This window comes from Silurus meridionalis, chromosome 9, assembly GCF_014805685.1.
Source record: "Silurus meridionalis isolate SWU-2019-XX chromosome 9, ASM1480568v1, whole genome shotgun sequence".
In the NCBI taxonomy this organism is placed as follows: domain Eukaryota; kingdom Metazoa; phylum Chordata; class Actinopteri; order Siluriformes; family Siluridae; genus Silurus; species Silurus meridionalis.
The window spans coordinates 21,191,663-21,217,398 of record NC_060892.1 but is presented as its reverse complement, the minus strand read 5'-3'; the positions used below and the strand labels follow the sequence as shown (position 1 = coordinate 21,217,398).

At 38.7% G+C, this 25,736-nt stretch overlaps 1 protein-coding gene across 1 annotated transcript in view; it reads left to right on the top strand.

Annotated features, from left to right (window-relative positions):
- The window catches only part of dagla (diacylglycerol lipase, alpha), a 42,764-nt gene that overhangs the window by 2,505 nt on the left and 14,523 nt on the right, over positions 1-25,736 (top strand). Inside the window, exons 2-17 of the mRNA XM_046857517.1 lie at positions 14,503-14,604; positions 14,776-14,987; positions 16,583-16,684; positions 16,882-17,020; positions 20,222-20,309; positions 20,472-20,606; positions 20,700-20,777; positions 20,884-21,008; positions 22,099-22,249; positions 22,735-22,818; positions 22,920-22,997; positions 23,126-23,206; positions 23,297-23,439; positions 24,061-24,129; positions 24,237-24,309; positions 24,512-24,720. Coding sequence (XP_046713473.1) covers positions 14,510-14,604; positions 14,776-14,987; positions 16,583-16,684; positions 16,882-17,020; positions 20,222-20,309; positions 20,472-20,606; positions 20,700-20,777; positions 20,884-21,008; positions 22,099-22,249; positions 22,735-22,818; positions 22,920-22,997; positions 23,126-23,206; positions 23,297-23,439; positions 24,061-24,129; positions 24,237-24,309; positions 24,512-24,720 — 1,862 coding nt within the window. The 5' untranslated portion in view covers positions 14,503-14,509. The remainder of the gene's footprint in view (positions 1-14,502; positions 14,605-14,775; positions 14,988-16,582; positions 16,685-16,881; positions 17,021-20,221; positions 20,310-20,471; positions 20,607-20,699; positions 20,778-20,883; positions 21,009-22,098; positions 22,250-22,734; positions 22,819-22,919; positions 22,998-23,125; positions 23,207-23,296; positions 23,440-24,060; positions 24,130-24,236; positions 24,310-24,511; positions 24,721-25,736) is intronic.

The following is a 25,736-nucleotide window of genomic DNA, read 5'->3' as shown; positions in this document are numbered from 1 at the left end:
AAAGACATTATAATAGATATGGACATTATTGCCACCATCAGTGTTATAGCCATAGACGTTGCCCTAGACATCATCACCATATACGTTCTCAATGACATATGACATAGACATAATTGACATAGACATTAGCATTGCTTTATACATCAGCATTGTTTTTAAGCTTTGAATTTGCTCTATGCGTTATTGTAATCGGAAATGTTATAACAGATATAGATTATATATTTCATGGAAACCAATGTTATATAAATTATCCCCATAGACATCGTCATAACCATAGACAATGTCATTTCCCTAGGCATGATTATCCATATCAATATGATGTCTATAATAATGATAATACATAATATATACAGTGGGTAAAATAGGTATTTGATACACTGCCAATTTTTCAAGTTTTCCCACTTACAAAGAATGGAGAGATCTGTATTTTTTCATCGTAGGTACACCTCAACTGTTGTATGATTGTATGATTTTTAAATAAATAATTTTCTTTAAATAATTTTTATTGCATGAAATAAGTATTGGATCACCTACCAACAAGCAAGAATTCTGTCTCTCACAGACCTGTTAGTTTGTCTTTAAGAAGTCCTCCTATGTTCCACTCATTACCTGTATTAATTGCACCTGTTTGAACTCATTTCCTGTATAAAAGACACCTGTCCACACACTCAATCAATCAGACTCCAACCTCTCCACTATGGGCGAGACCAAAAAGCAGTCTAAGGACACTAGGGACATAATTGTAGACCTGCACAAGGTTGGGATGGGCTACAGGACAATAGACAAACAGCTTGGTGAGAAGGCAACAACTGTTGGCGCAATTATTAAAAAAATGGAAAAAAATTCAAGATGACTGTCAATCTCCCTCGGACTTGGGCTCCATGCCAGATCTCGCCTCGTGGAGTTATCAATGATCCTGAGAAAGGTGAGGGATCAGCCTAGAACTACACGGGAGGGCTTGGTCAATGACCTGAAGAGAGCTGGAAGCACAGTCTCAACGGTTACCATTAGTAACACACCACACCGTCATGGATTAAAATCCTGCAAGATCCCCCTGCTCAAGACAGCACATGTCCAGGCCTGTCTGAAGTTTACCAAAGACCATCTGGATGATCCAGAGGAGGCATGGGAGAAGGTCATGTGGTCAGATTAGACCAAAATAGAACTTTTTAATATAAACTCCACTCGCCGTGTTTGGAGGAAGAAGAAGGATGAGTACAATCCTAAGAACATCATTACAACCGTGAAGCATTGGGGTGAAACATCATGCTTTGGGGGTGCTTTTCTGCAAAGGGGACAGGATGACTGCACCGTATTGAGGGGAGGATGAATGGGGCCATGTATCACGAGATTTTGGACAACAACCTCCTTCCCTCAGTAAGAGCATTGAAGATGGGTCGTGGCTGGGTCTTCCAGCAAGACAATGATCCCAAACACACAGCCATGGCAACTAAGGAGTGGCTCCATAAGAGGCATTTCAAGGTCCTGGAATGGCCTAAGCCAGTCTCCAGACCTGAACCCTATAGAAAATCTATTGCGGGAGCTGAAACTGCATGTTGCCCAGCGACAGACCCAAAACCTGAAAGATCTGGAGAAGACCTGTATGGAGGAGTGAGCCAAAATCCCTGCTGCAGTGTGTGCAAACCTGGTCAAGAACTACAGGAAACGCCTGACCTCTGTAATTGTAAACAAAGGCTTCTGCATCAAGTATTGTTTTATTTTTCTATTGTATCAAATACTTATTTCATGCAATACAATGGAAATTAATTATTAAAAATGATTTTTCTGGATTATTTTTTCTGTCTCTCACGGTTGAGGTGTACCTACGATGAAAATTACAGATCTCTCTGTTCTTTGTAAGTGGGAAAACTTGAAAAATCTGCAGTGTTTATCAAAGACTTATTTGACCCACTGTAGCTGTTGTTACATGGTGATAATGATCATTGCCGGAAAATGCTTTCATAGCTGTTGATATTATCATTGCAATAGAGATGACCATAGTTATAGACATCATCAAGTAGTCATTGTCAGGGCCATGAATATTTTCATCGCCATGCACGTGGTAATCGATATATGCATTATCCTTATTTTCATAGACATTAGGGTTGTAATGGTACACAATATTCACGGTTCGGTTCCGCGGTTTTTAATCACGGTTCAGTTCAATTTCGGTACAGTTAGGGGGAAAAAATGCAAAAGATAAAATTGCTTGTTTTTTTTTTCATGAAATAAGATGCCTGCTTGGTTAAAATAAAAAATCTAATATGTAAAAATCTAATAGAATAAATCAAATTAACGCAATACATTTTTATTATATTGATGACATTGAGTTAATCGACTAAATAGGTGCAAATTTAATTTATTAAAAAAAAAAAAAAATTAAATAGTTTACATTTGTTAGACCCCATTTGGGTAATAGAGATGTATGTATAAAAGTGTGTGTTTTATACTTATTTTTAATATTTAATATTTAAATATTATATTTAATATTCTATTTTCAAAGATATTTTCTACTTAACTGTTCTACTCATTGCAGCATAACAAACGTCTGCATTTAAGAAACACACAAGATAGTTATTTATTTATTCCTACAATTTATTTATTCATAAATAAATTAATTCCTTCCATTTTTCATCAAGTGTCAGGAATTTCTCCTTTTAAAAGAAATTCTTGAAGCTGTACATAAAACGCAAAAAAAAACGTTTTGCTAGACTGTAAAAACGTTGGAAATATGACAGGAAGTTTATGGATTTCATGCAGGCACCAAACAAGATGAGTTTTCTCACACGCGCAGTGCAAATCGTGTTTTTGGTACGGCTCGAGTAGTGACAGTGACACTGAGCTCGATGTGCGAGGCGGAGACTAAACTAAATTGTGGTCCGACACTTAATATGTTCATGAGGGAACTTAAATTTGACTTATGTTACGCACGTAATATCAAGATTATATTTGGTACACATGTGCACCGTACCGAAAGTCCTGTACCGTAATGGTTTAATACGAATCCGTGTACTGTTACACCCCTAATAGACATATAATTACTATAGATGTGGTCCCGCTATAAATATTATATCTGATACATTACATCATCAATGCCATGTGCAAGATCATTGCATTGTTCTTTATGATTGTTATAGATTATGTAACTGCTATAGATATTATAGTTATCATAGCTACAAAATAACTGCCATCAGACATTATAACAGACTTTATCTACATATTTCAGACATTGTCTTTGCTAGTTAGCTAATGAAATATTTGTATATTGATTATACATTCTGTATAAATGCTACTAAAGGCTTTCTACTTTTCTGTCGTTATTAATTTCTGGACTGTGACTTGATCGCAGGTTTTAATAGCATGTTACATGTAGGGCTGCAGCTATCGATTATTTTAGTAATCGAGTATCATACCGATCATTCCCTCGATTAATCGAGTAAAGCTTTTCTTTTTTGAAAAGAGCAATACTAAATATACAAGCGAAATTAAGAAAGCTCTCTTAAAATGAACAAGTAATTTGTTTCCTTTTTAGAAAAAAGTAAATTTTTTTATTGTTAAAATTGCATTCAAGAATAAAAGTCAGAATTACAAAAAATAAAGTCAGAATTGCAAAAAAAAAAGTCGGAATTATCCGGAAACAGGCTTCCATAGTGTATACCTGTCCAGAGCGCTCCAGAGTTTAGCAGGCGGTGCGTCGGTAATAATGGCCCGTTGGGAAACACAGTGCTCTGTGTGTATTTAAATGGACTAAACGAAGCATCAAGGAAAATGTTTCGCCTGTTTACATTTTTGTATTTGAATTACCTGAGTTATTAAGGAATCGTTTCAGCCGGTGTTACAGGTTCAGGTTGATATTATATAACACAGATTAATTAGCTGTAACAACTTTCTCTCATCTCTCTCTCTCTCTCATACGCATACACACACACGTGTTATGTAAGGTAGATGTTGCAATACTGTTTGGAGTTGATATTTTGCCTCTTTCCTTGTGTCTTATGGAGTCGATAGAAAAGGCTGTGTCTGGAAAACTGACAAAGCTTAATGTGTTCCTTCAAAAAGTTGTTCAGTGCATAAAGTCATATTCTAAAGCTTTAGCGTATTTGCTTTGTATTCGGCTTCCAGCAGGTAAATAAACTGTATGTCCCCTGAGACGTGACTTGTCTTGGTCCACGGTCGCAGGGTTTATTTGCTAACTGGGAGGTAAAAGTCTGTGTAAACATCTCTGTGCAGATCATTTAGACAAAAAAACTGAAACTGAAAGACGGCTGTGATGTAGCATAGGAGAGGAACATTATTAGAAATGCAATAATGATTTACATTATTTACATGCTTACAGGTGTAACAGAATGACTCATCGATTATCAGACCAGACAACTGTCTAGCAGTCGTAAATCAAGGTGACTAGACTCGTTTTCTAATTGTTAGACAATACTTACTTATCTGAGCAGCATCAGTATTCCAGGGAAAAAATAAATTTAACGGACACCGTTAAGTTCTCCGCTTCCTAAAAATATAGTCGGTCAACCAAGATCTTCTTCCTCTTTTCTTTTCTTAATAAAAAATACAGTTTATAACTGCTATAAAGTAAACGATTAACCTGAACTCACTAGTTTCATGGAAGGTTCGACCTTAAATGCAACTATAAATGCATAAAAAGTACATTCTTTAATGAATTCAAAATTTAAATGCAGCAGTAAAAGAGAAAGAATTATTGCAGCATCAGCTGTTCATGGGAAAATGATCAACTTCTCATTAGAAAGTGATGATATTCAGAAATAATGAGAAAAGACTTCCAAACCGACATCCTGCATCATGTTTGTAAATCCAATGGAAACATGGCTGCAGTTGTGACCAGTATTCCTCAGGAAACAATCAGGATTTATTTATATTCTCAAAGCCACTGACTCTGGAACTACATCCTGGGCAGCACTGAATAGTTCACCAGTACACAAATTGTGTGTTTACTACTTAGGCGCACTACTGAGTGCCCACTGTGAAGAGGTTGTGGTTAGTCTTTACTACAACGTTGGTCTGTGATTAGTCTTTTTTATTAAGTTGATTAGTATTTACCACAACACTGGTTTGTGATTAGTCTTTATTACAATGGTTTTTGTGAGTACTCTTTACTACAACACTGGTCTGTGATTAGTTTTTACTACAACGGTGATTTGTGATTATTTAATTTCTATAACACTGGTTGGGGATTAGTTTTTAATTGAATTTTTTTTTTTATTATGCTTAAATCAAAACGATTCATAAAACAACATTTAAAAAAAGATGAATCGCCATCCAGCATTGTTGTAAAGACAACGCTGGTTTGTGAGGAGTCTTCATAAGAATGCTGTTTTGTGATTAGTCTTTATTACATTGGTGATTTATGATTAGACTTTACTACATTGTTGTTTTGTGCTTAGTCTTTATTACAATGTTTTTGTGAGTACTCTTTAATACAACACTGGTCTGTGATTAGTCTTTATTACAGTGGTGTTCAGTGATTCTTTTTTTTACAACACTGATTTGTGATTAGTCTTTATTAGAATGGTTTCTGTGATTAGTCTTAACTACATCACTGGTTTGTGATTAGTCTTAACTACATCACTGGTTTGGGATTAGTCTTAACTACATCACTGGTTTGGGATTAGTCTTAACTACATCACTGGTTTGGGATTAGTCTTAACTACATCACTGGTTTGGGATTAGTCTTTACTACAGTGATGGTTGATGATTAATCTTTATTACAATGGTGATTTGTGATTAGACTTTACTACAAAGGTGTTTTGTAAATCTTTTTTTACCACATCACAGGTTTATGATTAGTCTTAGTATTTATTACAATGTTGGTTTGTGATTAGCCTTTACTTCAACACTGTGATTAGTCTTTATTACAATCTTTTATGTGATTAATCTTTTCCTACAAGACTGGTTTGTGATCAGTCTTTGCTAAAACAGTGTTCACTATTTGTTATTACTCTTTAGCTAGTTTGTGCTTATTCTCTACCAAATATGTCACAGCTGTGCATATGTTTAGATATCAGGGTTGAGTAAATGTTGTGGGACAGAAGGATATACATTCATTCACAATCACATCTATAATAGATTTTTTTGTGTGTATAAGGTGTTAAATATATTGTATGGACAAACGTTTGTAAACACTTGACCATAAGACTCATATGTGCTTTTTGAACATCCCATTCGACATTTAGTAATCATTTGCTGTTAAAATAACCTCCAATTTTCTGGGAAGATGTTTCACCAGATTCTGGAGATTTGTGCTCATTCAGCCACAAGGGTGTTAGTAAAGTCCAGTACTGATGTAGGTGAGGTGAGGAGTCCTGGGGTGCAGTCAGTGTTCCAAACAAATCCCTAAGGTGTCTAATTGGGTTAAGGTGCATTCATTAAAACTTTTAACAGATACTGTGTAAGAAGAGAAAGTTCAGTGACGATAAAGAGGACCTTGCGTGTTGCCTTGCTGCTAGGCAACTGTGTGGCAACAGCAAGATAAGAGTGTTTAACTGAGTGTGCACATGCTTCGGGTGGAAGCACATGTCAAGTCATTTCTGTCCTAGAAGCATTATTATGATTATTATCATTATTGTTATTATTATCATTATTATTATCTTTGTGATATTAGAAACATCAGGGAAAAGTGTAAGATTGTAATGCAGGAATCATTACAGTGTTAACTCTCACACATGTCCAGAATCCAGTTCTTATCCATAGTGATGGTCACGGTTCACTGACGTTTTGCTTCTCAATTGCAAGACACGACGGACCAGTCAGATTTCACCGTCCAGCCATAGAAAAGAATTGCATCTCTGCAATAATGTCAAGGGAAATGGTTTGGAGTCGGTGGTTGTCCTGAACGCTGAGCTTGTCTGGTCATGTGTGGTGTTAATATTCTGCGAAGTCTACTGGCTTCTCCTAATAATTTGACAGATCAGATATAACATTTTTAAGCATCTTATATGTTCAGTGGTGTGGAAATCGCTTCTCTCTCTCTCTCTCTCTCTCTCTCTCTCTCTCTCTCAGTGGTTGGCTCTTGTCCTCTAGTCATGCCCTATTTATTTTTTTAGCATCCTTTGTCAGCACACTGTGTTTCTACACACACACATACCCCTCTTCCTGTCCCACAATGCACACCTTCTTTTACTTGTCCTTTCTTCAACCTCTGTTCTTTGCCCCAATTGTAAAATCTTTTGATCACCTACCATCACTGCGTCATCTATTTTTCCTTGCAATGGATCTATATCATGTCTTGTCATATATATATATATATATATATGTATATATACTGTATATATGTATATGTATATGTGTATGTGTGTGTGTGTGTGTGTGTGTGTGTGAATATTCGAAGAGATTTTTCCTGCTCTTCATCGCTTCTTCCTCCTCCTTTGCTTCTTGTATCTCTCCTCATGTGCAGCTGCTCCTCCTCCTGCACTTTTATCTCTCACATCCAGATTCAGTCTCTGGCACTGAGCTGGCATCATCTCCTTTTTTTAGAATGAGGACTGTGTGCCACTCACACCCACTCTGCTCTCCCTCCACCATTCCTCTCGTCTTCTACCCAAAGTCTCTCTTTTCTCTCTCTCTCTCTCTCTCTCTCTCTCTCTCTATCCCGTGCTCTTTCTCGCATCTTACACTCTCTTTATCTTTGTTTCTTCTTCATGTTTTTCTCGCTTCACTCACTGTCTTTCACGCCCACCACCACCCACTCGGTCCTTTTCACCTCTTTTAGCTGTGTGTGTATGTGTACAAGTGCATATATACATATATCAATGTGCATATACTGTACATTTATCTGTATCTCTGTGTGTGTGTGTGTGTGTGTGTGTGTGTGTGTGTGTGTGTATAAGTGTACAAACACACACACACTTAGTGATGTATGTTTGTCAAAATATTCTGTAAATCTTTCAATCTCTCTCTCTCTCTCTCTCTCTCTCTCTCTCTCTCTCTCTCTCTCTCTATCTCTTGATTTCTTGAAACACACAAACACAAATATGCACCCTGCAGATTAATGAAAAGCAGCTTAAATTAAAGAGCCACTTGACCACATTTCCTGCTGCTACAGAGCAGGTGTCCTACTTTTGACACCAAAAGTGAGCGTTAGTGATTATCTCACTTCCTGTGTCTCAGCGCTCTGGGTGAATCCTGGGTAATGCACTGATGCATCATGACTCACCGATGCGAAGGTGGACACCGAGCTGCATATATTTTATATAACATTATAATCAATTATATATTTAATGTCGTTTTTTTTCTGCTCATCTAAACTCACATTCAGACAAAAGCTTTTTATTTAAAAAGAAAATGGTCTTATTTATCATTCGGTTTATCTAAATTTTTACACTTAATAATCCTAACAATATAAAAAATGTCAAAAAAAGAATCCAATATCAGATCCTTTTCCAAATAGAAACAGTTTAGGATAAACAATCTAAAATGTCCAATAGCTTGGCTGTTAAAGTACTGGATGGTGAAATGTTCCCTCTGGTCTTCAGCTGTCTCATAGATGTCTGCAGGTTTTGTGCTAAATTAGATTAGGTGTTTTAGGTCTTCTCTCTTGAGAAGAGTCCCAGCTATTAAGAAGCAGCTTGAAATATGATTCTGCCACCACCATGCTTCACCAGGGCTATGGTGTTACTATTTAATCACACTCGGATTAATAATTAATTTAATTTCAATTAAGATATATATATATATATATATATATATATATATATATATATATATATATATATATATATATATATATATATACATACATATAATCTTTTTTTTTTTTACATATATATAATTTTTTTTTTCTTTCTTTTATTTTAAATAAAAAGCTTTATTTTATTTTTTTTGTATTTTAAATTAATTCATAAAAAAAAAAAAAAATGTATATTAAAAAAAATAATACAATTGTTTCTTTCCCTGGGAAGTGCCATGAAGTGTTTACTGTGTAACACATGAAGATTCAGATATAATATGCAAGCTAAAAGATTTTTTTAGATTTTACGAAAATTTGACCAAATGTAATGAAGCACTCACATACCCACATCTCCAGCAGTGCTATATTTAAAAAGATAAAAAAAAAAAAAAAGAAAAGAATTTAAATGTATTTTTAATTAGCTAAATAAATATATATATATTAGGGATGGTTTGCATCGGTGCATTGGCACAAAAGTAAACGACTGATTTAAAAAAGTGTGCATCAGGTACAAGTTGGCATTTGTAACACAATGCTTTTTTTGTTTTACATATTTGCATTAGTGAAAAACAATTTAATTATAATTATTTGTAATTATTTTATATGCTATACTTTTATTATACTTTTATATTTTATATATAGATTGATTTGTCCTCTCTAAACTGTTTCTCAAGCGCTTTCTCTCAAAACCACTACTACAACTACTAAAACCACTGCTCACTGCTACTACACGAATATGATGTATCACAACACTGCAGAGGCCGAGGCGTGTGCTGAGAATCACATAGAATACAGATTAACATGGAAGAGGTAGAGCTGCATAGAGACAGAACAGGAAGAAAAGAGAAATATATATATATATATATATATATATATATATATATATATATATATATATATATATATATATACAATATCAAATTAATGTGAGGACCTGATGATATTTATATTATACTGTTAATCAATTTTATAATCATTATATAATGATCTATTGACTTTATGCCATCCATGTATATATATGGCTGGTGTAGTCCTCTCTTTCACACACTTTTTCACTCTGTTTCTCCCCTTCCTGATTTGCAATACCCAATGCTTTGCTTTGTGTGACATGTATTGCTCCCTTTTGGCTCCTTCTCTGTGATGGAGTGATGGATCAATACAGGGAAATCGATGATCTATTGGTTCTTTAGATCAGTGCATTTGATCTTTGCTGGAGTTTGAGGTCTTCAGGTGCTGATTGGCTGGAAATGCCAAGAGTCTGGGTTTTTATTGACTGTATACTAGACTGATTTCTGAGCTTTAATGTGTTTATCCAGTCTCTTCTCTATATTTGCCTGGAAACGTAGCATGACATAATACATTTTGGTGAGCTAGTATGCTAGGTAAGTGCATTAATGATTGCAGAATATGATCATCAGTTCAAAAGGCAGGTCTCGATTTTTGTCCTCACATCCTCAGCTGATCATGGACATGAAATCTGCTTGTCCCTGACACCCGAGCTACTTAATAATGTATGTGCGTCTACACTCACTAGTCACATTATTAAGACCTCACTTTGTCTCTGCAAGGTGCAGGAAAACTCCCTTTGATTTCCATTGATCCAGTAATAGCTGCAGATTTGTCAGCTGTTCATTCAAGCATACATCTCCCGTTTCACTGCATACAAAAGGTGATCTACAGGACACCGATCCTGTGATTTAGCACACCACTGAGGTACACTATACTGTCTGGTGTGTTTGACGCAACATGTGCTTTGTGACATGGTGCAGTATCATGCTCGATGGAGTCCTTTTACGATTATAGACTGGGTTTGTGTGTCGAGGAAGCATTCCCCACAGCATTACACCACCTCCACCAGCCTGGGCTGTGAATAAAAGGCAGCATGAGGACTTGATATCATGCAGTTGGTACACAATTCTGGCCCTGCCACCTGCATTGGGATTGCCTTTACTAGTGCATAAATTAATGATGTAGATAAAAAATAATATTTTTTATATACTTTTGTACTTTTGACTGTTGTAAAAATGTGGCGATGCCAAGAGGTGGCAGCAATTTTGCACATGTGCAGTGCATATAGTTTTTCTGGTACATATCAAGTAACCATGATGTCACTGCGCTCAAAGTGAGGGGCGGACACTAAACACACTTGCGGTCCGCCACTTAATATATTTTTGAGGGAATTTAGATTTAGAATATGTTCCTCACATAAAAAAAAGATTGCAGTTCAGTACCAAACGGTGCAGTATGAATACGTGTACCGTTACACCCCCTAGTATTTAATGCAGTTTTGCAGTTGTGTGCCTAAGGCAATGTTTAAACTAATCTCACGTATCAGATCTCAAGTGGACAGTGGTGACTGATAGCAGTTCACGCCTGGTATTTCCCGTGTCTGGAATGTGTCTTTCGGTGGCCGCTTGTGATCTCATTTCAACACTAGCAGGGTTGCCACATCTGCCAACAAAGGAGCCCATGCCACTTCCAAACCTGACGCAGTGGATTTTATTGTAAAATTCGTTTGCTGGAAGCCATGTTTCTACTTTATGTGCTTTTAACGATAAGAAGATGTGCATGTTGCCATTAATGCGTCTACACACCTACCATGTGATCTCACTGAAATATATTTGACCCCATTCACACCAAGACAGACCTGGTGATATCACGATTAAATTGGTGATCGTGATGAAAATAAGCTCCGCCCACACTGACTGGCTCCAGTCTTGCTGTGATTTTTTTATACTGAGCGAAGCCGTTTCATCTCTCGCAGTTGGTAAATAAAGTTTAATAACACTGTCTGTATATCGGCGTAAGCAGGAAAGCAGACTTGTTGTGGCAAAAATATTCAACAAACGGAAGTGTGGGGACAGAAAATAGTCGACATGCAGAGCCTCAGCTGAAGCACACACTCGCCTGCTTTTTCTCACGCTTATGCAGGATGTGTTTCAGTAAAAAAATAGATATATTAGCAATAACAATGCATGCGTTAAGTTTGTGTGTGTGTGTGTGTGTGTGTGCGTGCGTGTTTGTGGCATTGAGGTGTGTGTATTGATTCATCTCATCGCACTCAATGCTACAGAACCAGTTGACCGATTACAGGGTGCGGTAACCATGGTAACCGGACAGGAGCCTCATTTTCATTGACGGTGACAAACCAACGTTGGACTAATGAACATGCTCTATCTCTCTCTCTCTCTCTCTCTCTCTCTCTCTCTCTCTCTCTCTCTCTTCTGTTTTTCAGCATTGCTTTTGCCCTCTATTTCTGTCTTTCCTTTTCACTCTTGCCCTCTCGATCTATTGTTTTTGTTGTATTCTCCCTCTTTCTCAGCTCTTTTCTTCCGCCTCGTTCTCGATTGTTTGTCTGTTTTCCTCGTTCTAGGTGCCATCTGCTCTCCATGTGTTTACCATTTGACGATTTCGCTCTTGTGAAATGCAGCATCTTATCCTCCTTTCCTTCCTGTATATGTTTTTCGAGACCGGCTGGACTTTCTGATGATGGTATTGATTAGGGGTGAGATGCCGTAGCAGCACGTTGTTCTCTAAGTCCTGTAAGGACAAGGCCGGTCCGTGCTTTCTGATGAAATTTTTCACTCATGACTACGAACTTTGCCTGTCTTCGCTAAATTGTTCAGTTTTAAGGGTAGCGGTTTTATCAGTAGGCATTTTTCCAAATCAACATTTGGAGTAAATTGTGAGTTTTCTTGAGTCAAATGTAAAACTACTCTGCAATTGTAACTGTTCTAATTACACAAGATTTTCGCTATAACTGTCAATCCGAAGCCACACTAACCTTAAAAACAGCTAGTGTGACTCGTTGCTGCGTTGCGTTTTTTTTTTATTAAGGCAACCAGTTTAAGGACTTTAACGACTTGCCTTTTACTCTAATAAAATGAAAACCAAATTGCATGTTTAAAACTGTTAGTTTGCCCCTGTATAATGTTTTTCCCATTCAGACACAAATCAGGAAGGAAAAAAGTCTAAGCAGCCAGCATACTGATGACTAAATAAAAGGGGAAACACACACAAAATGAAACATTAGGTATGAAATTTTGTGTAATCTTGCGTAATAAACTATGCAAACTGAATGTACTTTTCATACCGGTTGTGCTAGTTTCACTACATGTTCGTGGGAAAGAAATAGCTGACAGTGCACTGGAGCTCCTGAGGCAACATTCTATGTACCACAACAAAGTAATGATCTTTTTCCTGTGTAATCCATTCTTTTAATATTTACATCATTTTAAACAACAATGTTATTATCTTCAGCATTGTCATCATCATCATCATCTTTGTGTTCGCTCACTAGTTTGTTTTGGAAAACATCTAGCTACCAGTGATGGGTCGTTCATGAGCGATTTGTTCATTTTGAACGAGTTTTTTTTTGTGACTTAAAAGAATGAGTATTCTAAAAGAGTGATTCGTTCATTTGCTACTGGAAGCGCATGAGCAAAGCATCGCAAAATCTCCGTATGTTATGTACAGGAAACAGAATTGAGTCGTCTCGTGACTTCCAAAGTTGCTACACAATTAAATAGATCCGTTTTTTGGTCTGAATCTTGACATTATTTTACAATAATTTTATTTCTGATCAAAAGAATATGAAATAAATGTTTTAAAAAAAGATTCAAAGAACCAAGTCATTAAAATGATTCGGTCCTCCTATCACTACTAGCTACCCAGTTTTTCCCACAATTGTTAGCTAATTCCCGTCCACTAGCCACCTCTCACCTGCCACTCAATACCTAATAGCCTGGGAATTGGGTGTGGTTTAGTGGTTGTGTTTCTTCCAAGACATGTGAAACCAACCACTATATCTTTTTTGAAACAGAAAGAGGAAAACGCTTTCTGCCTCCTTACACCCAGCATGGGAGCATGTCTTTTAGATTTGTTTTGCTCTTCTATTCCATTTAACACAAACCTTTACACCATGGTTACTTTTTGACATATTTAAATTTCATATATTTTAATATAGGATTATATACATTTATTTCAGTAGCATCACAAGCATGCTCTTCAAGACAATTCAAGTTCCATGGAATGATGAGTGACAGTGGTGTTGTGAGGATTAACATTCATCATCGGTTGGTGATGTGGAAGAGTGAACTGTAATTTCATGAATGTATCATAAAATGTGGGTTCATGTGTATGTGTGTTATTATGAATTCCAATAAATTCCTCTAATGTCATAACAGGCAGGGATAAGTCAGTGTCATGTAAAAGAAGTTTTCTATAGAAGTGTGTGTGTGTGTGTGTGTGTGTGTGTGTGTGTACCCGAATATGTTAAGCCACACATTTCCAAATTTCACTTTGACCCTCTTTAGTGTAATGTCTCTTTTTTGAGGCATCCATTAAAGCGTTTGGGTGGACTGTGTTGTGGTTGGAGTGTGTATATGTGTGTGTATATGTGTGTGTGTGTGTGTGTGTGTGTGTGTGCGCGCACACGTGTGTTTGTTTATCTAAGTGTGTTAATGTTATTGTTGTTTAGATGATGGTTACAGGGTTGTAACTGTCCGCTTATGTGTATGTGAGTTGATGTTTGTTTGAACTGTCATTAACTTGAGGCGTGTGTGTGTGTGTGTGTGTGTGTGTGTGTGTGTGTGTGTGTGTGTGTGTGTGTGTGCGCACACGTGTGTTTGTTTATCTAAGTGTGTTAATGTTATTGTTGTTTAGATGATGGTTACAGGGTTGTAACTGTCCGCTTATGTGTATGTGAGTTGATGTTTGTTTGAACTGTCATTAACTTGAGGCGTGTGTGTGTGTGTGTGTGTGTGTGTGTGTGTGTGTGTGTGTGTGTGTGTGTGTGTGTGTTTTAGGGCAGTGATGCCAGGCATGGTGATGTTTCGGCGGCGCTGGTCAGTTGGCAGTGATGACCTGGTGCTGCCTGCTTTCTTCCTCTTCATACTGCACTGCATATGGTCAGTGTGTGTATGTCTGTGTGTGTCTTTGTGTGGCGTGTGTGTGTTTAGCTACATTCAATTTAAATTTAAATTCAAGTTACCAGACATTTTTTTACTGACTGTTGAAAAGGAAATTGTTTTTTGTTGGGGTTTTTTGTGTGTGTGTTTATTGTTGTTATGTTGTCCTAGGCTGGTGGTGCTGTCCGTGGTTCTGTTTGGCCTCCCGTACGGTTCCGATCAGTCATGCTCCGTAACGCTGGTAGACCACGGCCGCGGCTACATGGGCATCCTGATCAGCTGCCTGATCTGTGAGAGCGCCATCATGTGGCTAAGCATGAGAGGCAGCATCCTGTACACACAACCCCGAGAGGCTGTGCAGTACGTGCTCTATATACGACTCGGTAAGGAAGAATATGAGCACTCACACACACTCAGACACACACACAAACAACTAATTCTCACCTTCCCCCTGCTCTTGGTTTGAGATGACCCATTAATACTTTTTATACCATTTATACATTTATAAGTCACAATGGTCTCTTAAACCAGACTGAACTATTTCACAATAAATAGATAAATATGAAACTATTCTAACAAATCTATCCCTAGCACCAACATTCGTGTAGCTTTTGGCACCTTATATATTCTGTAATCCTATGCATCAGCTCATCAACCCTGTCTAAAACCCTGACTAGGAAATGCTACATCATTTTTTGATGTATGCTGCATTCACAGCCTTCTCTATCCGCTACCTAGCCGTTGCCTTTCACCATCAGTTTTGCTCTTGTTGTTCCAAATAGTCCAAACCCTGACCAAGAAAAATAATATAATTACAGTCATTTAATTGTATCAATTTTTCACAATTAAAGTTTTTTAAAACACATCCAGATCCATTTTTTTCTCTTAACATCACTTTTATTAATAGCAAATGGATAATTGTTTGTGTAGCTGAATTATTATTTATACTTTACAAGTGTAAATTATATAACGCTGCTGAATAGTGGTGTAGAAAATATCATGTTTTGACAATATTATGCAATATTTTTGAGATGACACAGCTGATTTTCAGTGGGAAAAAAAGCTTTAATAAAAAAAAATAATAATAATAAAAATCCAGCACCCTGCTGTCTGATAATCCTGTGCATGAATGGAATATCACAATTTATTCTGTTTATAGTGTCTATAGAAGATATTTAGGGTTTATCCATTAATGCAGTTGCAAACACTTGAATGATCAGGTTGTGTCATGCATTTTGAATGTTTTTTTTTTTCATCCATTTTTATCCACTCTATCGTCCCCCTTCTACCGCTTCCCAGTCTTTACAATATATCTGACTGTAAAACTCAGCTTGTACAGCTTACACAAAAGTGAATTTTAAAACATTAATTCTGTTATTAACCATTTTGTCCTCCTCTACTGAAAATGTTTCTAAAGCGAGCACAGGGCAGCGCGATTCTCGCCCCCAGTGGGCTTCTTGTTGTCAGCCAAACTGTATCTAAATTTAACATCTCTAATGGCGACCATATCAGCAGAACATTGGCTTAGATGGGGTTTGTTTATCGTTTGCCTCTCAAAAAAGGACATTCGAATTTTGACGGAATTTTTAAATGCTAAATTGTGAATGATGATGAACATTATATTTATAGTATTTTTGCATGTATAGCACTAGGCAGACACCCTTTTTCATGGTGACTTATAGTTATCCCATTTATATCCCATTTATACAATTAAGCAACTGTGGGTTAGGGGCCTTGCTCAAGGGCCCTGCAGTGACGGCATGGTAGTGCTGGGATTTGAACTTGGGATCTTCTAATCAGAACATTTTACATTCAATGAACATTCATCGAGCTTCTCACATTACATTAATGTTAGATATATCAAAATATGTTAACATTCTAGATAAACAACTATTGACTCACAACTATTGACACACACACACACACACACACTGTCCTGTGTTTAGACGTCTACGTTTATTTCTTGTGTGTCCCTCAGCCATCCTGCTGGTGGAGTTGGTGTATGCGGTGGTTGGAATCGCCTGGCTGGTGCAGTACTACCAACCCTGTTCTGACGTCACGGCAAAAAACCTCGCTCTCGGTAAGACTCCTGTTTTTCACCTGTTATCCATCTATCCATCATCCATCCATCCTTTCCAAAATCCATTCGTCCGTCCGCCCATCCATATAACCATCCATCTATTATTTTAGTCAAGCAGCCTGTGAATAAATCTTAAATCTGGGTGAAGAGATCATGTGATGTATGTGTGTGTGTGTGTGTGTGTGTGTGTGTTACAGGTATTGTGGTGTGTAACTGGTTAGTGATCTTCAGTGTGTGTTTCACCATGATGTGCACCTTCGACCCCACGGGACGAACTTTTGTCAAACTGAAGGCCACGCGCCGCCGCCAACGCAACCTGAAAACATACACACTCAGGTAAGACAGGCATCATCCACACACACACTCACAAATACTGCACAAAGAAAGGTCACGTTCATTAACCCGGGAGCAGGTGAGTTACAGTGGAGCGCTTTTGCTACAAAACGTTCTATAGTGTTTTTGGGAGTGGGTGTGAGGGCCCACGAGTGTGTGGAATTCAGATTCAAATATGCCTCTGAAACTCCACACACACAGTCAGGTAACAAGTGGAGTACCAATAGCAAGGCCAAAAGTTCCCTCATGACCCTGACGTGACCCCGTGTGATTGCCCTCCATCCTCCGCGTACGAAACCATTTGGCAGTTGGACGTGTGTCAGAGTTGTCCTGTGGATTCATGACACTTCCTGATGTCAGACAGTAACACACAGCAGTGCTCTATAAACAGCGCTGTGAAATAATGAAAATTACTTTACTGCTCCCTAGTGACTGGTGAGAGTTTCACCACTGGGGCTGCAGCTGTCAACATCCCTGCCAGATGTGGCACAAAGTCTATCGCTACTCATCACTTTTTGACGGAGACAGCTCTGTCTGTGTAGGTGGCTTTTTTTTCTTCCCATAAATTGCTTTCACACCTAGAGCTTCCACATGTGAGATTCGGAGTGTTGTCTGGCTCGTCAGCACGACCTCACAGCCTCAGGCGAAGCCGATGATATTGACAAACACCAAGAATTTATTTCTTTGGAAAATGAAAGGTAAGTGGAGGTGAGCTGTGTCAGCCATTACTGTCCTGACTCATCCCCATGAAACGCTCCCACAGGATGCTCCTACAGGTACTATCTTCAAACACCTGTGTCTCATGGCCTACTTTTATTCACACTTGGATTATTTCTTGAATGACAGAATCCCATCACACTGAGCTGGTTTCCAAAGCTGGACTTTCATCAGAATCATCTTCATTTCCAAGTATCATGGTGGCAGGTGGCACCTTGGATCGGAAGGTCATAAGTTTAAATCCCACCACCACCAAGCTGCCACTGCTGGGCCCTTGAGCAAGGCTCTTAACCCTTACCTGCATAGTTGTAAGCACTCTGAATAAAGGCGTCTGCCAAATGCCATAAAAGTAAATGCAGTGCAATGACTGTTTTTCCTGAATAAGTCCAAGGTGCTGGGATTGCAATATAGTGGTCCTTGTTGGTTGTGTTAATGTAACACATATGAAATGAACAGTGGTGATTAAAGTACACAAACCATGATATAAAGTAGAGATACAAGAGGTAAAATATGACTCCAGTAAAAGCAAAAGTGCTCCCTTTAACCTTCCACTTGATTAAAAGTACAAAAAGATATGCCTTGAGATGTACTTAAGTATCCAAAATACTATGATTTATTGTCAATTTTGCTAAATCAACTCAGTTTATGTGAAAAGATTCTATTACTTTTAGCACATCAATCTATTAAAATTATTAATTAAGAAAAACACTGATTGATATCTATTTAAAATTACCATGAGCCCAAAACCTTTTTTTAAACTACTTAAAAAAATCATGCAATTAAGGCCACCGGTGTAGTGGCAAGTTCGAGTCAGGAGTTTCTTCTATCATTTATTCCTCTCAAAATGTTCTGCTTGCTGTTGAACTGACGCTGATCTCTATGTTCATGCTAAGTAGATACCACCAAGCGGCAATCAAAACAACAGTGGCGGGCCATGCATTTGGTACCTAAACCTTCAGTGGAGACTTACCCGACTTAATCTACCTCCTAATACCCCCACTATCACATCGCAATTAAAGAAACCATCAATAAACAAAAAACGCATTATAACAACGCATGGCATTACAGAGAGAGAGGCATTTCACATATGGAAGGTGAATACCATTTTGCTAAAACAAGCTCCAAACCTCTACACTACAACTGCAACTGTGCCACATACATCATCTGGAGCAGTTCTGAATCAATATCTGTCCAATAATATGACAAAAACATTAAACATTTAAATAAAATAGAACCTACTCACCAGAGATGCAGACTCATAATTTTCACCGCTCCTCAGAGGGTGTAAGCCAGTGGTACCGCTCGTATTCACTGGACTGGAAGTGAAGAACAAACCCTTTCCCGGGCTGAGACAAGCTAGCTAGCTTCAGGGTTGGCCAACCTCCTCACGATGTCTAGCTTTTCTTAAAAGTGTATTTTCATGTATGTCCGAGTCCGAATAAATTTCTATTTCTCCGTTGGCATAAAAAAGTCTCATTCAGATTTAATAATGTGTGCAGAGCGCTACAAACATTAAAAGTGTTTTGACAGTCGAACTTGGCTGTAACAGTTCCCCTCTGACCAAACAAACAGAGGACGGAAAAATGATGACGCTACTCTGGGCCAGCTAGCTGAAATCTGATTGGTTAAAGAAACAGACCCATTGCTAATTTTCTCTAAGGTAAAAAGGCTAGCAGAACAGACTTTGAAGACCCTGGGCCGATTAGATTGACATGGCAGCATATAGAAGCTGAAATCTGATGGGACAAAATATCTAACATCCACATACAATCCTAATGAAGAGAATAAACTGTTGGGAATAAATTTATCAAATTTCATGGAACAAATATTAGAATTTAAAATGTAAATGGAGGTCAGTGCTTCTGATAGTGTTTTTGGCCCTGACCACCCACCACTACAAAACAAGTTCAAAACAGAGCTTGACTCTGATTGGTGGCTTGCTGTGGAACAACTACTGATTTCACGAAATAACAAGTTAAAGTACGATATTTTATTTTGAAATGTAGGTGAGGTTTTGATTACTGTAATGTTAGAGTTAATAGAAGCAGGTCAGAGAAGATGGTGGGTCCTTATTATTGATTATTATCGATGAAGGTCGTATTATTGATGAGGTCGGTTGCGGATGGGAAGACGCTGTTTTTGTGGGGTGAGGTTTTCATCCTGCTGGTCCGCAGCTTTCTGCCAGAGAGGAGTGAATCAAAAATTCCATGTCCAGAGTGAGAAGGGGTCAGCCACAATTTTAATTACCTGTTTCAGCATCTTGGAGGTGTCCAGTTCCTGTGGAGGATGAAAAGAGCTGGGAAAGTTTATAATACGACATTAAAACTAAAAACGTTTTGACAAACTAAAAAATGTAAAAGGGATTTAGAGGCATATGTTACACTCATATCATATATGTAATTATGTTGTTTTTGTAATTCTTTTCTTTCCTTTTTTAATTTTTTTCTCTTACTACACATTACCTTGCCTTTCCTTTCGACTTTTCAGACACAGATTAGAGGAAGGTCAAGCCAGCAGCTGGAGTAGGAGACTCAGGTTCTTCATGTGCTGCACCAGAGCTAAAGACACACAATCTGTAAGCATCTACAAACACCTACACATACACTAGTATTGCCACACTATGGCCACACTAATAGATTTTTTTGAGAAGCTTCGACTGTGTGAATAATTCAGATCGACGCTTTCATCTTAAAACAATAGCACTTGCAGGACATTTACGGCAGTTGTGTTTTCTCAGGACGCCTACTCGGAGGTGGCGAGCCTCTTCGCCGAGTTCTTCAGGGATCTAGACATCGTACCCAGTGACATCATTGCTGGCTTGGTACTGCTCAGGCAACGACAGAGAGCTAAGAGATCCGCCATCTTGGACCAAGTACGGAGCAGAGCCAGGGGAATTCATGTGCTAAGAGCACAAGAAGACATATTTAGTTACATTTAACGCGTGTGTGTGTTTGCTTTCCCTCAGCCAAACAATGATATCTTGGCCTTCCTGTCTGGGATGCCAGTTACACGTAGTACACGCTACCTGGATCTCAAAAATTCGGTGAGAACATGCGTGTGTGTGTGTGTTTGTGTGTGTATGACTCAATTCCTGTTGTGTAATGTGTGTACATGTGTATGTAATCCCTCGCTCTCTCTGCACCTTGCAGATGGAGATGAGCATGTATAAAGAGGTGTGTTATTACATGCTGTTTGCCATGGCGGCTTACGGCTGGCCCATCTACCTGCTGAGGAATGCGACCTGCGGCGTCTGCAGGCTGCTCAGCTCCTGCACGTAAGAACCACATTTACTGGGAACTGTTTACTACACAAGTGAATCCACCTACAATTAAAACCGTCGAGTCTTCTCACTAGCTGGCAGCCTATTTATACAGGAATACAAGCCTACGTCATCAACTAGATTGGATTTTTACACAAGTAGTTGTCATATTACAGGGAGTGGATTCTAGACGAGAGATTTCTCAATCTACTGAGATTGATATATAAATGGGCTTTGCAAAGAAACCTGCAGTAGATGCTGTTTGGTTTTATTAATTTCTTTATTGTTTGAATTTCAGACAAGCCACATTTTAATAGTGTCCATGCTATTCCATATATACACACCAACTAGGCATAACATTATGACATTACTATAACATTATCTATCAAAAGTGGTCTAAGAAAGGAACAGTGGTGAACTGGTGACAGGGTCATGGGCGGCCAAGGCTCACTGATAGGCTGGCCCTTGTGGTAGCAAAAGGGGGACCAACACAATATTGAGCAGGTGGTCATAATGTTATGCCTGACCGGTGTAAATCTTCTGGATTTCTAAGCTTTGTCCTACAAGGACACAATGACGCTTTCCTTTAGAGACAAAGCGCATGACGACAAACAAACAAAGCAAAAATGGCTGTGACCTGTGTGTGTTAAATCACCAAACCTTTTACATGGGAACTTGATAGACAGAGATGTTCTGGCTCTGAGTATTGAAACTCCTAGATGTTCATAAGGTCCACAGGAAGCGTGTGAATCAGACTCCTCTGCTTAGCGTCTGGTCGGATTACACCATTTTGCTGTCGATTATTTTCCACACAACACTTCTGTCGATCTTTGGGTATTAGTTACTTATGTTACAGATGCTTCAGTTTTAGGTTTCAGTTGTACAGTGAAAATGAATGCCCAAAACAGGTAGGAAAGTCGATGTCTTTGACTGTGTGATCTTCCTTTTCGTGTGAAATGCAGAAGGGCTGCAAAAACTTATATATTTAAAATTTAATTATGCATGTGGTTCATTTGGTTAAACTTTATACTTTATAAATGAGAACAAGAGTCAATGCACTTATTTATTGATTAAAAAAAATCTCTCACTCTCGCTCTCTCATTAGCTGTACGTCCGGCTCCAGGTCTCGTCTCTCTCAATCCGTAACAGTAGAGGAAGACAACTGTTGCGGCTGTAACGTCCTCGCAATCCGGCGCCAGTTTTTGGACCGAGACCTTAAACAGGTTCAGATCGTCTACACGTCCTGCCACGATGCGGTAACAGAATCCCGACACTCACACACAAACACAAACGTTCCAAACACTCAACACAAACACTCTCACGGAATTGTGGTCCTTACGTTCATCTTCCGTGTTTGCCAAAAAACTTGATTTTTGCTCACGAGCACCCCGGAATGAGTAATGTCTGCTATTTCATGACTCTTAGTCAATATCGGCGTATAATGAGTCATCAGGAGTCAACTCTGCCTTCACCTACAGGAGGAGTGGGGTGGGGTTTCCCAGGAAAAATCCTGCAAATATGAGCAACAGGAAGTGATGTTGTGATCAAAGCTTTTTTGGTTTTCCATCACCCAAATAAATAGTTCTGTTATGTTGATGCTACTTTCACACATTTAATCCTCCCTATAGGTCACTCAGTGACACTGGGGTGATTTGCTGTGCAGTCAGCTTGTGTGGTGTTCCTGAAGTTACGTGGAAACGAACCTGGCGACTCTGATCAAATGATGTGATTGTTATTGTAGGTTTATGAGACGCCGTTCTATGTAGCAGTAGATCACGGCAAGAAGAAAGTTGTCATCAGCATTAGAGGAACTCTATCACCTAAAGTGAGCACACACACATACGCACACATTCACATATTTCATATTCATACAAACGGCCCACTGATGTTACTTTGTAATATCCTGGTTGTCTCTTGTTCTCCCAGGATGCTCTGACTGATCTCACAGGAGATTCGGAACGGTTGCCTGTGGAGGAACATCACGGTGTCTGGCTTGGGCATAAGGTAGACATGCGAACACACACACGCACACACACACAAACCAAACACCCAAAGATGTGCAGTCAGCTTCACCAAAGCAATCTGTTGATCTTGCTGTCTCTCTCTTTCTCTCTCTCTCTCTCTCTCTGTAGGGAATGGTTTACTCTGCAGAGTACATTAAGAAAAAACTAGAGCAGGAGATGATCTTGTCTCAGGCTTTTGGCAGAGATTTGGTATATATGAATAAAACCAAAGACACACTGTTTACGTGTATATCCTCATGTTTCTGGTTGTAATATTTAGCCTTTTTTTTTTCTTTCCAGAGCAAAGGAACGATGCACTATGGCCTGGTGATTGTGGGTCACTCGCTAGGCGCTGGCACTGCTGCCATCCTGTCCTTCCTGCTTCGTCCTCAGTATCCCACGCTGCGATGCTACGCTTACTCTCCGCCTGGAGGCCTGCTCAGGTCAGCCAGCTCCGACCACGTTCAAATTCATTACTCGCTGCACACAGGACTTATTAATCCACACGTGTTGTGATGCTAACGGCCAAAGAGATACAGTCCTTACTACAGAGAGACAACATGCAGTAAAATGACACACGGTCTGTTAGAGGACACTAAAGCAAATAATACATTAAATAAATAATTATAATAATAAAATGTGCAATGTTTTTGAATTAATCGCCTTTGAAATTCCAGAACCTGTATTTTAATTCATTTATTTGATTATTTTTAATGTTTTTCTTTTTCTTTTTTTCCTCTTAATGAGTTAATTAGAAAAATATATATACAGTGCAACAGAATGCACAAGAACTAAGGACAAAATTAGTGTATAAAAGCAAAATGACGTGTAGAATAACAAAAATATCTAAAAAGTCTAAGTTTTTTATTGACGCGATAAAAAACATTAATATAACGGACCTTTTTTGTCATCCATATCAGATCATTTGCTGTCACAGATTTTAATTAAATCTGATGATTTGGGGACGATGTCATTTGATTAGAAAAACATCTTATATAAATGAGTTGTAATTTGCATAATTGAATGTTTTTGCATCTGATTTTTAAATATTAATTTTTTTGCAGCGAGGATGCGATGGAGTACTCGAAAGAGTTTGTCACCTCAGTGGTGTTGGGAAAAGATCTTGTCCCCAGGTTGGTCTTTCACAATTCTGACTTTTATGCATGTGAGTGTGTGTGTGTGTGTGTGTGTGTGTGTGTGTGTGTGATGTGTGCCCAACTAAGCGTTTGTGATTTCTTAGGATTGGCCTTTCTCAGCTTGAGGGCTTTCGTCGGCACCTGCTCGAAGTCCTGCAGAAGAGCGATAAGCCAAAGGTTATTACACACACACACACACACACACACACACACACACACACACACGTGTGCAATAAATCAGCAGTCTCAGCCCTTTCACATCCAGTACCACTTCATTCAAAACCACATTACTTATTGGAGAACGACTTCCGTTGCAGTTGTTTCTTTTTCCACTTAGGCTGTAATGGTCTCTCTATTTGTCTCTCTCTTTCTCTCCTAGTGGAGGATCATCATAGGAGGCACTAAGTGTATCCCTAAGACAGAGCTGCCTTTAGACGATGACCCTCCCTCTCAGGGGAGCATGACTCCGTCCACCTCCCGGCTGTGTCTCCATCCAAGTGACCTGAGCATCGCCCTTTCTGCGTCCACACCGCTCTATCTGCCCGGACGCATCATCCACGTCGTGCACAACCACCCACCCGAGACCTGGTACAGGAAACTTCCTGTTTGCTGTTCTTCTACTTCTAGATCATTTAATTGTTGTAGGAAATCTTCAGACCGCAATCTAAAAAAAGCTTATATTTATTTGTGTATTCATTCAATTAGGAGGTGGTATCAAAATGTTTCGAGACTAGTTGTGTAATATGCCAAAAAGGAAGGCAGCACATGGCTGCATGCACAGTCACAGGGAGCACCGACCTTCATAAGTCAGACAGACAACACAAGACAGTGTGAGACAGATACAAAAAAAACAGAAAATTGAGCGCTGAGCAGTAACGTATTGTATACTCTGATTATACAGTAATGTGCAAAAAAAGACTATAAACAAGAGAGCAGATGTAAACATAAACACAATGTAGTGCAAAAACAATAGTAGCAGCAGTCGAGAGGTGCAAAACACATGTAAACAATATAATATGATTGAATATAAATAATAAATGGTGGTGGAATGAATTGAGATGAGTAATGAGTGTGTGTTGAGTGCAAGATTGTATAGTTCAGTAACACACGGTTGAGTGAGTGTGTGTGTGAGTTTTAGTTTCAATTCAGTTCTGTGTGTTGAGGAGCCTGAAAGCTTAAGGGAAAAAAATGTTGTGCATTCCTGGTGTGACAGCTCGAATGCTTCGGAACCTCTTTTCTGATGGCAGGAGGGTGAAGAGTGTGTGTGAGGGGTGTGTGGGGTCATTCGCAATGCTGTTGGCTTTGCGGATGCAGTGTGTGGTGTAAATGTCCATGATAGAGGAGAGAGAGACTCCAATGATCTTCTCAGATGTCCTCATCTACATTTGTAGCATTTAGCAGACGCCCTTGTCCAGAGCGAAGTACAAAAGTGCTGTGAGTCTCTCACAATGAATACATTTACACTGGTACGCTAGATTACAACCTTAATATAAATATAACTCTTGATTTCTACAAAGCAAACTTGGAAAGTGCTAATTTAAGTGTTTCAGGAAGAGGTAGGTCCGCAACCGTCACTTGAAGATAGCCAGAGACTCCCCTGTTCA